General features: G+C 59.0%; 1 protein-coding gene across 1 annotated transcript in view; it reads left to right on the top strand.

Moving 5' to 3' along the window:
- The window catches only part of RGS12 (regulator of G protein signaling 12), a 60,679-nt gene that overhangs the window by 34,008 nt on the left and 12,999 nt on the right, over window positions 1-13,672 (top strand). Inside the window, exons 3-11 of the mRNA XM_081812702.1 lie at window positions 5,161-5,330; window positions 5,822-5,914; window positions 6,640-6,783; window positions 7,286-7,465; window positions 7,690-7,843; window positions 9,625-9,701; window positions 11,690-11,884; window positions 12,225-12,298; window positions 12,725-12,851. Coding sequence (XP_081668828.1) covers window positions 5,161-5,330; window positions 5,822-5,914; window positions 6,640-6,783; window positions 7,286-7,465; window positions 7,690-7,843; window positions 9,625-9,701; window positions 11,690-11,884; window positions 12,225-12,298; window positions 12,725-12,851 — 1,214 coding nt within the window. The remainder of the gene's footprint in view (window positions 1-5,160; window positions 5,331-5,821; window positions 5,915-6,639; window positions 6,784-7,285; window positions 7,466-7,689; window positions 7,844-9,624; window positions 9,702-11,689; window positions 11,885-12,224; window positions 12,299-12,724; window positions 12,852-13,672) is intronic.

The following is a 13,672-nucleotide window of genomic DNA, read 5'->3' as shown; positions in this document are numbered from 1 at the left end:
AGCTAACCGGCCTCCTTGGGGAGCGTGAGCTGGGAACAATGTCTCTGTGTGTGGCCCGAGCCTTTGCCCAGGGCCCTGGGGGCTGTGCCGGCTGAGCCTGGTATGGATTCGGAGGGGTGGTTTGCGGTGAATGGTTGGAAGTATTTGGTTAAGTGGCATCACGGTGGCTCTTATCAGCTTTACCCAGGTAAAGTCCCTCGTGGTCTGTGCGCCTTGTCGTGCTTGTCGGGGGCTGGCTGACCTGAGCAGGCTGCAGGTATGTTTGCTCAGGGGGCTCAGGGGGCCGGGGGCAGGTAGCCCAGGATCCTGACCTCGAGTTGTGATTTACACGTTTAAGGGGCTTGAGATGATGGTTTGGACGGGATGTTCCGGTGAGGTAATGGGCTAAAGCCTTGTGGTGCGGAATTAGCTATAAGATTGTAATCCCAGGCGTTGTCGACATTATTTCTAACACGTAACGCGCATGTTTATCCAGCCAGTATAAAGGTGGGGGCTTTTCCGGTTTTCAAGCAAATCCGAAATGGACTTTAAAAACTTTCTCACCGGGAAAGCATTTCTTTGACTCAAACTGGCCAATTGAAAGAGAAAAGAAACAAAAGAAACCAAGCGCAGGGACTGTTCTCTAGCATGATGCCTTAACGCGGGACTGTGGGCATCCTCGGCAGAGCTGCCGTTTTCTCCTTGCTCGGAGCAAGCAGGAGCCTCAGGCAGTGCGGTGGACGCACTGGGCCTTCTCCTTTCCTTCTCCTGTCTGGCCCTGGCCCTCAGGATCAGTTCTTTCTCAAATGTGCACTGTTGTCTGGGCTGGAGAACAATTCCAGAGCGAGTCTGAATGTGGAGTTAGGAAATTCAGACTTTGACGGTGGGTATCGAGAGCGAGGTGCCGGCCCCTGAGTGGTGCGGACGCGTGGAAGGTGCTGGGATTTGAAGCCCACTTGAGCAGCACCCACTCCCCCGCCCCAGGGCCCCGGCACCCACCACGTGCCTTCAGTCAAAGTTGCTAGGAGACCTTCTGGTTAGGAGAGCTTGGGATTGACGTGCTTTGTGCAGCCGGCAATTATCTCTGATTTCCCCACTTTGAAGACTGTGCATGTTCCTTGAAATCTGGCTGTCGGGAGGGAAATGGCGAGTCCGTGGCCTCAGACAGTGTGTGGCCTGCCCTGCGGGGGTCGGGGAGCGGCTCCTTCGGGGTCCTTGTGTCCCATATTCCCTCTCTAAGCTCCACTGGCTCTGGAGTTGAGGCCCAGCGGGCATTCTGATGGTTTCAATGAGAAACAAAACAGAAGGGAACAAAAGGAGACCGTGGGAAGGAGCCTCAGCTTTTCCTCCCGCGGTGCAGGGAGCCTGGCGGCAAGATGACTCTCCCCGACTCTGCGGGGCCCTGGGAGAGCCAGCCCCTGGGGCCTGCGCGCCTTCAGGAGGAGTGGGTTTGCGGCCACGGGGACTCTCCCCTTCATCTCCTGCGCCTGTGTCTGCACGGGCCGGCGTGCGTCTCGGCCTGCCTCCCGCCGGACTGTCAACACTGGGGACCCCAAGGTCTGGGGGCGGCACGGCATGTGGGGCGGGTGGGGCATCAGGAGTGTCCTAACTCAATTTTAAAGTGCCTTTCTCCACTGGACTTTTAAAGTGTCAGTTGTTGATCTGTGAGTCTTAAAAAAATTAGTATTTGCCAGGTTTCATAAAAATGAGCTCAGTCAACAGATGGGTCACCTTTCACTTCCAAGTTCTGTTGAGCCGTGTCCTCCCTCATCCACTCTCATGCTCGGGCTGCGGCCCACAGCACCTGCCCAGGGCGGGGTGCCAGGCGCCCCTCCTCGCTGCTGCCCCACGTGCCCTGGGAGTGAGGAGGGCAGGTGTTCCAAATCACTCTGACGCTGCTCTGTTGGAATCCAGATGCCAGGACACCAGAAAGCGCCACCACCCATGTTGGGGTCCAGCTGCTGTGTCTGCAGTTTGCAGCCGGTCTTCCTGTGTGCCCGCCTGCCCTCACAGCCCCAACCACCTGCACCCTCCTGTGGGCAGAGCTCGGGCCGCCCTGTCACTCAGCCAGGCCGATGGACCTGTGAAGGAGTGTCTTCCTGACCTTCCCTTCTTCTTCCCTGCCCCCAGGGTACAGTCTGTGCTCCTTGGCCCACCATTTCCCCCTAAGCCCAGACACACTGGCTCTGAGCCATGCCCCTTCTGCCCCAGGGCCTTTGCACATCTGGCCCCTCATCTTTCCCAGCTCCTCTGAGGCCAGTTACCTTCTGTTCACCCCTCAGTTCTCAGTTCAGCCTTTATTGCCTCAGGGAAAAAAAGGCTGGAGGAAGAATGTTTTGGTGCTCATACTTAACAGTGTGTTTTGAAAATTATCTCAAGCCCCCACTCAGTGACCGACCACACCATTCTTCCAGTTGTCTTTGGTTTTCGGATCTTTTTCTTAGTGATGTGTAGGTGTTCTTGAATACAAAGAAAATGAGTCCTTCATCTGTGTAATGGATTGTATCTCCCCACGCTTTGTCTTTTTTGCTTATGGTGTTTTTAAACTTTTATTTCATTTTTTATTTTTCACCGAGGTACAGTTGACAGGTGACGTTATGGGGGCTGCAGGTGTATGACATGATGGCTCGGTGTCACATATTCACCACACACACACACACACACACACACGTGCACGTGCGATTTTCTTCTTGGGAACTTTTACGATCTACTCTCTTCCCCAGTACCCCCTGCAACACTGTGTTGGGAGCTACGCGCACCACGTCCCAGGACTTGTTTGTCTTGTAACCGGAAGCACGTACCTTTGACCCCCGCACCCCTCCCCGCCTGCCCCGCCAGCCCTGCCCTCAGAGTTTGGTGTCATCCGTTTATCCGTCTTGTCTCTCACGGCTCTGGGCTTGCGTCTTCCCTTCCAGAGTTTCTCTAATTTGATGCTCTTCCATTGAAACCTTCAGTCCAGGTGAGATTTATTTCAGCATCTCTCAGGTGGTTTTCCAGTTGTCCCCACACCGAGTGGCCTTCTGTCCCAGTCACGTGTCCACGCTGCCCCCCCCCCCCAAGTGGGGACATGGCTGTGGTGTGGCGCCAGGTGGGGCTGGCCCCGCCTCCTGGCTCTGGTTTGGTTTGTTTTCCCAGCATTTCACGTTTAGTTTTCCACGTGAACTTTTACACCCCGCTCGTCTGGTTCTAATAAAATATCTCTTGGGAAATCTGTTGGGATTACGTGTTCATTTAGGGAGAATTAACATCTGTGGGGCTCTGCCCCTCATTGCTACAGTTACTGGATACAAATCAGAGAGAGCGGGGTTGTGTGTGAGTGTGAAGCGGATCTCTTGCTCGGGGTGTTCTGCACGTGGGGATCGTGCAGCAAGGCGAGTCCAGGTGGTCCGTCGGCGTCATGGCGGAGTTGCTGAGTCGTCTGAGGGCCGTGCTCGCGCCCCTCGCGGCTGGCCATGCTGTGCTCGGCGTTTAGCAGCAGGGGGTCTGTGCCATGTGGTGAGCTCTGGGCTGGGGCCTTCCGCTGCAGTCCTCGTGAGTAGTGGTGGCAGATTCTGTCGCGAGGCTTTCATCTCAGAAGTGACATGTACCGCATGGTGGAGTCTACTGAGCAGCTAAGAAAATTAAAGCTGTCCTTCTCTCATCTTGTTTCATCTTCTGAATCTTATTTAAACTTTCTTCTATAGCAGTATAATATTAGATTACTTTTTGACTTTCTAGTTTTCTTTTCTTTTCCAATCTAAGTGCTTTTCCACCTTTGAGTGATTCCTGCCCAAGTGGCTTCTAGTTACCACATGGGTCCCCTTTGACCAAAATCTGGGCTCTGCATTCTTGGCCCTCTGTTCTCTGGGTTAGCGGGGCTGTGCCATGGCCTCCTTGCGGCCCTCTGGGCTCCTGGTTGTGGGCATGGCGGCCACAGGCCAGGCCTGTGTCCACTGCTCTCTCTGCACAACCGTGAGTGGGCGTCAGCCTAAAGGGTAGCAGGGCCTCACGCTGCCTCGCTGGTCCTCACTTCCCCCACTTCCCCCACTGCTGGCCCCTCGTCACTAAGAAGCTGCATTTCCAGTTGGCCTAGAGCTCGAGCTAACCAACTAGTCCCCTGGGCTCCTTCCCGCCACCAGCCCCGACGGCCGCCTGTGTGCGGCGGGACAGGAGCCCAGGATGTAGCAAACGAGCCCTGTTTCATTAGTTAGCTTTGCTCCTCCAAGCCTCACACCCACACGGGTTAGGGATTCCCCTGTCCTGTGTCCTCTGTGATTGGCGGGCCGTGGCTCGGTCCTCAGTCTCCTTGGTGTTAGGGCCCGCGGAGGGAACAGCCCTGTGGGACGTGCTGTTCGTATAGAAGGGGACGCGTCCATGGCAGAATGTTTGTCCTGGGTCCTTCCCTTGGGTTGCGCCGACCAGGCCTGCCCATGCGGGGACCAGGAGCTCCCCGCGCTGCTCACACGAGGTGGGAGACGGTGACATGGGGCTCCCCGAGCACCTCCCCTTCCCTTTGTGAAGGGGGCGGATTATTCAGGAACTCGCCTAAAAGACAAAGAAACTCATGCTATTTGGGGCTATTTTGTAGATGCTTGGGAGCCACCTCCTGCGGCATGTGTCATGTTTTCCGCTCTGGGGTGGCCTCTAATGAGTTGTCACAACACGTGTGGTTAAATAGGACGTTTGGACGTTATGCCACACATTCTGCATCGAGACTGTGCTCGTGCAGAACAGGGCACACGTGTGAGCGCGTGCTTTCACACGGCAGACGTTCCCTCCAGACGCAGAGCGGCGCCCCAGGTCCTGGACACCCCGTCTGTGCCCCTTGCCCTCTGCTCACCCCATGGAGACCCGGCGCCTCCCGAGCCTCACACGTGGGATCACCTGGGAGCCCCGTGGTGTCTGCAGCGCGCGCTCAGCCACGGGCTTGGGGCGTGTGGCTGCGGTCGCCGCTCTCCCTGCTCCGTGTGCGTGCGCGTGTGGCCGTGTGAGGACTGGGGTTGGCCGTGTTCCACGCCACGTCCCCTGTCCCCAGAACAGCGCCAGGCTGTCGTAGGCGCTCGGTGCGGACTGTTGGCCGAGTGCGTGTCTTAGGGAAGGCGCGTCGGGGAGAGCCCCGCCGCCCCCCGGGAAGGCTGGCCGGGCCCTGCCGGGCAGGTGCGGAGGACACCCATGCAGGTGAGCTGTGTGCTGGCCCCGCAGAGCTGACCGGCGCCGACCTGAAGGACTGCGTGAGTCACCACAGTCTGAGCAGCAATGCCAGCCTCCCAAGCGTGCAGAGCTGCCGGCGTCTGCGAGAGAGGAGAGCCGCCAGCTGGGCCGTGTCATTCGAGCGCCTCCTGCAGGACCCTCTTGGGGTTCGGTACTTCTCTGTGAGTGAGGGGGCGTGGCCGGGCGGGGGGGGGCGCGTGCACCCTCTGCTGGGGCTCCTCAAGCAGGACCCGGGGCTCCGACCCCGAGCACGGAGGTGGTCACCGTGGCACCCTCCCGAGGGGGTCTCCCCCTGCCCACCTGCTCGGCACGCTCGAGGCCAAGGGGTCGGGGGGGGGGCCTCTGCCCAGCCTGGCCCGGGCTCTGCATCGGGGGTCTCCCCGCAGCAAGGGGCACGGGAGCTTCTGGTAAACGCTGGGAGGCAGGCTACATGTGGCGAGGCCGGCTAGGGGGAAGGGGCGCCATGCCCTTGGGAGCCCACAGCGGTCCTTGAAGTGCACGCGGCTTTGCGGTCTGCTGTGCGTGGCCCCAGGTGAGTTAGGGAGACGGGCTTATGAGCCCCTGGCGTCCGTGAGGGCGAACACAGGGAAGGAGTGGGAATGCAGCAGCGGCTTGGTCATGTGTGAGCGTTCACTGATGGCGTTTTTCTTAGGATTTCCTAAGGAAGGAATTCAGTGAAGAGAACATTTTATTCTGGCAGGCCTGTGAATACTTTAACCATGTACCTGCACATGATAAAAAAGAGGTAAGTGTGTTCACGCCTGGAGCGTGGGATGGTCTCACTACGGGCTAGCGTCTAGTGCAGCTTGAGGTCGACGTAAAAACGTCCTCATATGATATCTAAACGCTTCTTTTTCAGGATAAGTTTCTTAACATATGTGATCCTTCGTGTTGCGTGAACGTGGTGTGCGTAAACGCCCTTGGCGTTGATCAGCCCATGTGCTGCCACTCAGTGTGTTGAAAGGGGGACCGAGATCCCCAGACAGAAGAGCCCCTCACGATGTCCATTTGTACGGCCTCGCTGCACGCGCCGCACGCGCCGGCCGCTAAGGCCCCCGGGGCCGGTCCCGGTCCATGCTGCAGCCCACTCGAGGCCGTCCGTGGTCCTCCACCTGCCACACACGAGGCCTCTTATCTGCTTGCCACGCTTGGTGTGCACGGACTGAGCTCCCCCGTCGCTGGGGCTGCGTGCGTGAGGCTCTGCACACGGGACGGCGCCCCTGGGGGCCCCCTGGACGCAGCACCCGAGTCTCTGGAACAGTTCCGTAGTCCACTGAAAAAATTCAGGGAGGAGCCTATTTGGTGGAAAGTTTTGTACTGGCTTGGACCTTTATGTATTTATTCAAGCAAGAATTATTTATTGGGCCCCAGAAAACACATCTCCAGTGCCTGGCCCCGTGTCCGGCTCTGGAATACGGAGTGACACGGGGGCTGTGCCCCGCGCGCCCCGCTCACACACGTGTCCTTCAGCTTTCCTACAGGGCCCGCGAGATCTTCAGCAAGTTCCTGTGCAGCAAAGCTACCACTCCCGTCAACATCGACAGCCAGGCCCAGCTGGCTGATGACATTCTCAGTGCTCCGCACCCCGACATGTTCAAGGAGCAGCAGCTCCAGGTGATGTGCCTCAGTTTCCCACAGGGACTCCTCGCCAGGGTTCTCTCCTTGTGGGAGAGCGCTCTCGCGAGCCGGCCACCAGCCGGAGAGGAGGGGTGCCAACGGGTGTGGTGTGGCCCGAAGGAGCCCCGTGTCACCCGCCGGGCTCTCGGGGAGCAGGCTGTGGTGGCCTCTCCTTTGTGTGATGTCACAGATGCGTGGATGTCACGTGCACGTAGGTGTGGAGTTGTTCAATTCTAGGACGACGCTGTGATTAAAAGGGTACGTGGGACCAAATATGTTTTAGAGCCCAGGTCCCGCTGGCCCCCTCGGAGATGACTTCTGTTGCTAAATCACACGAATAGTGTGGGAAAATGGAGGGAAGTACTTCCAAGGTGGTTCTCACTTCCTTCAGATCTCTGGTTACTCTGGGTCTCATTCTTACTTAACGAAGTAGAGCTTCTCCGGGACTGCACGTTCCTAGCTGCTTCCGGAGCTAAAGCGTGCGGCATGTGCTCTGTAGATCTTCAACCTGATGAAGTTCGACAGCTACACCCGCTTTCTCAAGTCCCAGCTGTACCAGGAGTGCATCCTGGCCGAGGTGGAAGGCCGCTCGCTCCCCGACGCGCTGCAGGTCCCCAGCAGCCCAGCCTCCAAGCACAGCGTCAGCTCGGAGCACTCCAGCGTGTCCACACCAAAAAAGGTACCTGCGCTCCGGCCGCATCCTCTCAGCGAGGGGAGCTGCCCTGTGGGGAGGGAGAGCAGAGGCCGCTGGGATGCAGTGCCCCCCCCGGGGACAACACAGCTCCCCCAGGACGCACCCTGTGCCCGTGGCTGGGGGTGGGGGTTCCGGCCGGCGGCAGAGTCGCCCTCACGCTTCGGGTAACGTTGAAATCATGTTATGTTAACGTCTCCATTGGATGGCAGCTGAGCGGAAAATCGAAATCAGGAAGATCCCTGAATGAAGAGCTGGGGGATGAGGACAGCGAGAAGAAGAGGAAAGGAGCTTTCTTCTCTTGGTCAAGGACCAGGAGCACTGGGCGGTCCCAGAAGAAGAAGGAGCACGGTGACCACGCAAACGGTTCGTGGTGTGCAGATGGGTGGCTGGGAGGTGGCCCGTTCGGGCGCAGACGGGGTGGTGGGGCCGGGCCGGGAGGGCGCATCTGGGGCGCGTGGAGTGCAGCGCTGTGTCCCGGGCGTGGCCCTTCTGGGGCGGGCCAGCCAGAGTGAACCAGGGCGGCTTTAGTGCCTTTTGAGAAAGGGGATGAGGGTGCATGCCAACCCACTCCCCCTCGGGTCAGGGTGCCCTGCAGGGGTGGGCCTTGCATCCCGTCCTCTCCTGGCCTCTCGTAGGAAACTGGGAGGAGAAGAAAAATACAAGTGCCCTACCTGTGCACCCGGACCGCTTTCTTCCAGGTGTGCGTAGGGTTATATGAGCCTTTGTAATTTCTTATTATTGTAAATCTGAAAGCTCACCTGTTCTAGATATTTTCTTCCTCGCTTTCTTTCTTGTGCGTAGCTCAGAAGATGGTGTGGGAGGGACAGGCTCGTCCTGGGAGGTAGGTCTGAGGGAATGAGAGCACTTTCTGGATAAGGCAGAGAGCTGACACCAGGCATGAAAAAGCACGAGGCGGAAAGGCCTCGGAAGGATTTTCTCCTTGAGGGATTCTCAAGAAAGGGATTGTTTTCCTGGAAATAACCCACAGGCTCCAGGCCTCTGGTCCCCAAGTTTGGGGCATTTATGGAGAGAGCACAAGCAGGGAGCGCCTGCGGGCAAGAGGCAGTGGCACTCCCGGGATGGGGCCGATGCTGTGCCAGGCGGTCTGGATAGCATTCGTCTTTTTTTTTTTTAAAGATTTTATTTATTTATTTGAGAGAGAGAGAATGAGAGAGAGCACATGAGAGAGGGGAGGGTCAGAGGGAGAAGCAGACTCCCCGCCGAGCAGGGAGCCCGATGCGGGACTCGATCCAGGGACTCCAGGATCATGACCTGAGCCGAAGACAGTCGCTTAACCGACTGAGCCACCCAAGCGCCCTGGATAGCATTCGTCTTATCTCCTCCTCAGAGCAGCCCGCCAACTCTGTCTTCTTGTACCCATTTTACAGATGGCCGTGCTCCTGGGTCGTGCTGTGGGTGGTTAATGCAAGTGTTCTTTCTAAAGGCCGGGCAGACAGACTTGCAGAATTCAACCAGTGAGAGACCGCTGTGGGGGTGGGAAGAGTTGTTAGATGGGGGCAGGGACCCCTGAGCACCTGGGAGACAGGACAGTGGGCCAGTGGCTCAGAAGGTCAGCAGGACCCGGGCCTGCAGCTGCCGGCTGTGGCTCGGTGGCATGACTGGGGAGCAGGTCCCGTGTTCTCGAAGGGCCTCTCTGGGTCAGTTTTCATGCTCTTTAGCCAAAGATAGCAGTGAGTTCAGGTGGCGGTGAGGTGAATGGCATGGTTGTCCGCTCACTTGGGGACTTTGTAGGAAGATGTGACTTGAGCCGTGGGCAGAGGTGCGGTAACCGGCTGGGATGTTTTCATTTGGGCCCAGAAGCCACACGTTGAAATAAAAATCCCAGATTAACCGAAGGGAAGGCAGGTCCTGCACCAGGAGCATGGACTTGTGTTTCTGACCTGCTGCTAGCCGCCGGGGGGTCCGGGGTCCGGCTGCGGCCAAGGGCAGAGCAGAGCGCGCCATCTAGCTATGCCCAGGAGGTGCGCCTGACTGTCCGCGAGGGAAGGCCGTGCCTCGGAAAGGCTTCTCCACGTCCTTTGTCTGCTCAGCCTGCAGGGCGGGGTTGGGAGATGCGACAGTAAGTGGGGAAAAGTAGGGCTGGTGCTGTTTGGTTTTCTGAGTCACTGTGTTTCCCCATCAAGAGCCCCTGCACGCCAATGGAGGCCTGGGCCGCCGCGAGTCACAGGGCTCCGTGTCCTCCACGGGGAGCCTGGACCTGGTAAGTCGCCACCTCCCCGTCCCCAGGGTCACAGCTGATCGGTGAACCCCGCCTCAGTGTTCAGTCATGCAGAGCCCACTCTCACAAAGCCCCACGAATGCGTGCGTTGGATGTGGGGAGCGGGGCTTGGGCCGGGGCCCTTGCCGGCCTAGCGCTCCTGGCTGCGTGTTTGGCAGATGGCGGAGGGCTGCTCCTTGAGTACTAAAGATATTTCTGGATTTACTCTGGATGTCTTTTTGCTCTCATTCATTTGCCATATTTTCAACTCCCACTAAGAGCAAACAGAAGGCTCTGAAGCCAGGTGCTCTGTGTCTGTCTCACAGTTGGAATATCCCACTAACGCAAACCTTCCTGTGTTTTGTGCTTCTGCCAGTGGGGGCCTGGCCGCGGCGGGGGGCTCCACCTCCCCTCACGCCCTACCCACGTGGCCCCAGTCTCCAGTTAGGGGCCTGCTGGCTGTTGGCTGTGGTCTGATACTAGGTTTGGAAACCCTAATTGTTGCCAACATCCTAGTCACTTGTCATTGTCAAACGACAATGTAGCATATTATTCCTTCTTCAGTTACACTGTGTATCAGTTAAAGCTGGAGGGGTTTAATCACATGTCAGTTCGGTGTGGCTGCCCGCCAAACCACCCCAAAACTCTGGCTTAAAACAAAGACCCTTTATTCCTGCGTCTGCATCCGTGGGAAGGGAATAGTTGGGCCTGTTTTATCATCAGCCTACCACCTACAAACTGTGTTTTCCAGAATGCAGTTGGGGTGGCAGAGATTTCCAGACTGTCAGGAGGAGATAGTGTTGGGGTAGTTCGCACATGGGAAGCACCTCTGTGGGGGGCCGTCTGCAGCCAGGGGATGCTGTTGTAACTCAGAGACCGCAGGAGACGTCGCCGAGAGGCGCAGAGGCCTGCCGCACACACGGGGCCCTGATGGCCCTTTGGTCCGCCCCCTGCCCATCAGGAGCCCCCACATCTGAGTATGGGTCCTGGTGCTGGGACAGAGCGCTAAATAGCAATTTCCTGCGCTCCTGGCTTAGTCGGTGAATAGTGCAGACGCCTCTCCCTGCCCACCTTCCCCCACCCTGCGGCTGCGTCTCACTGCTGAGCACTCAGTGAACCTGGGCCATGTCCTCACCCAGGCAGAGGTGTCGAGCCTCCTCTGGGAGGAAAGGGCACCCGAGGCCTCAGCCTGGCGCTGGCGCTGGTGGGGCGGGCCCTCTGCCAGCAGCTAAAGCAGGATCGCAGCCCCTGGCCTCCCCACACTTACCATGCTGAGCACTGAGTAATGTACAGAATGGTCAAGAACAAACCAACCCCGCCCCTCACTGCTTTCTCCTGACCTGATGGCTGGTGTCTATGTGGGGGGGTCCTTACCCTCTCGGGTGCATGTTCCTGCCTCTGAGCCCTTGTCTGAGCTGCCCTAGCCCCTCCCTCAGGCCGATGTGCTGTCCACAGTCCGTGCCTGTCAGAGAGGCCTCCAGTCCTGGGAGCTCTGGTAGGAGGGGCCTGAAAGGCCAGGAGAAGCAGCAGAGGGGCCTCCCCGCCTGGGTTGGGCCCCAGGCCCTCCGTGGGCGATCCAGCCTGCCTGGTGGGTCCCCAGTGCTGCGGACTGAGAGGCAGGAGGAGTGGGTTCCTCAGGCCAAGACGAAAGCCCTGAAAACAACACGGCAGGGCCCATCCTATTCTGAGCACGAAAGCTCCTTAAATATGGCCCTTGGAAATGGTTCCACAGGAGACTGGAAGATAAGACTGGAGATGCAGACAGACTTGCTCTCTTCTCTCCTGTGTTACTGTAGAAGCCCCAACAACTTTGTCGGCTTCTCGTGCCCAGCCCCCCGTGTAGATCTGTCACGGCGTTTCTGCATGTACGGAGCTGCGTGTGGCCCAGGGAGATGCACTGTACAGTCTCCCGAGGCCCACGCAAGCCCGCCAGAGCCCTTCCCCTGGCACCCTGCGCACCTGCCCGTAACACTTGTCTCCCAACTCCCCAGCCGGAGGCCTGCAGGACCTTGGTGCCAGAGCGGGACAAGGCCACCAAGCCCTGCTGCATCCAGCTCCCCGACGGGACGTCTTGCGTGGTGGTCGTCAAGCCGGGGCTGTCCATCAAAGAGGTCCTGGCTGGACTCTGCGAACGACACGGCATCAACGGGGCTGCCGTCGACCTCTTCCTGGTGGGCGGGGACAAGGTATGGGGCTGCGTGGACCCTCGGGGCCCTGCCCGTGGGCGGGGGTGGGGGGAAGGGCGGGTCTGTTGGTCTGGTCAGCTAAACCTGCCCGGTCACCGTAGGCCGGGGCTGCTTGAGGCCCTCAGGCTGACGGCTCTGCCGCTGGAGCCTGGCCCCCCTGCCAGGAGCCCTCAGCACGCAAACGTTTGCTTGTCTGCAGCGCGGCCTCCTCTGGGCAGCTGGTTTTGAAGCCGCGATTTGCTCGGCGCAGCTGTGCATCCCGGGGCAGTCGGGGGGCGCTCAGGGGCGCGGGCTCGCCCCCACTCTCACGTTGGTCTCTGTCCTCCCCTGCATCGCAAAGCCTCTGGTGCTGCATCAGGACAGTAGTATCTTGGAGTCTCGGGACCTGCGGCTAGAGAAGCGGACTTTGTTTCGGTACGAAAAACGCCCCTGCGGTTTCCTGAGGTCTCTGGGCCACGCGGCTGTCTCTGGGGGCGTCCCTGCGAGCCCTGCGTGCTGGGCTGGGAAAGGAAGGCTGGCGCCCCCTTCGTGAGCGGGGTGGGGGGTGGCAGCGGCCACACGCAGCCCCCAGGGACCCACGGAGCCAAGGGGTCACTCTCCGTCCTGTGTGGCAGCCGCCGTAGGGCCGCACCCAGGGGCGCGCAGGCGGGACAGCAGAGTGCTGGCCCACTGGAAACCTTCGAGAAGCTCCCCCCGCCCCCCGCGGCTTCTTTCTCATGCTGAAAGTGCTCCACAGCGCCGACCTGGTGACCCCACGGGGCTGCTGCCTTGTGGTGCCCTCAAGGAGGAAAGCTAAGTCTGTATCCGCAGCGACGCTGTTCATGTGTCTCCTCCAACCAGGCTGGATCTGGTTCCAATTAACCGGTCCGTGGGACTCAAGGCCAAGCCCACCAAGCCCGTCACAGAAGTGCTGCGGCCCGTGGTGGCCAAGTATGGCCTGCACCTGAACGAGCTGGTGGCCAGGCTGGTGAGTGACGTGGGGGCCCCTCGGCTGTGCTCCCTGCGCGGACGGGTCAGCTCACGGGCTGCTGGCCCCTGAGGCTCCGCGGACGGGGGCGTGTAGAAGCAGAGGCCATGAGGCCCTGGTGGGAGGGCGTCCCCGTGAGTGGAAATCCTCGTTGTTTAGTGACACCTGATCATTCCCAGTGGGTTCTGGGTGATCGTGGAGATGTGGCTTTGGTCCAGGGAAACCAAAAGGCGAAACACACCACTAAAAACCCCTGGAATACGGCTGCCGTTTGCAGATGTGCTCGGCTGGCCGCGTGCTGAGGGTACTGATGCGTCCTGCATGTGAGCGGCTGCTAGACTTCTGCTGGTGGCCCCCGGGGTGGGGGGGGCGCTCTCCCCGACACCTCCCAAGTCCCGTCTGCACCACTAGATTAAAAACTCTGTCATTTCCAAGCAGGACCCCCGGGGTAGGTGAGTGGGTGAGAGCGGACCACACTTTGGGGCAAAGACACCACCGTGAGCCGGGGCAGAGTCCCCTGTCCCTGTGAGCAGAGGGTGTTTGTGGGAGATGTCCTGGGTCAGGGAGCCCGCGTACCCGAGACCTGGTCTCTGCTGAAAGCACCATGTGTTCCAAGCACACTATCCTCCTTTGCTGTGAAACCTGGTGATTAATGACACAGTGTTCGCCTTGCGTTCCTTCTTCAGAAAATATACTTTATCAGAGCTATGATTTCAAGTACTTTTAGGACTTTTTTTTTTTTTTTTTGAGAGAGTACATGTGAGTGGGGAGGGAGGGGTGAGGGAGAGGGAGAGAGAGAATCTCCCGCAGACTCCCTGTTG

The sequence above is a fragment of the Leptonychotes weddellii genome, chromosome 2, assembly GCF_054177405.1.
Source record: "Leptonychotes weddellii isolate Sample4059 chromosome 2, ASM5417740v2, whole genome shotgun sequence".
Taxonomy (NCBI): domain Eukaryota; kingdom Metazoa; phylum Chordata; class Mammalia; order Carnivora; family Phocidae; genus Leptonychotes; species Leptonychotes weddellii.
The sequence above is the reverse complement of the archived record's forward strand: the minus strand, read 5'-3'. Positions and strand labels throughout refer to the sequence as shown.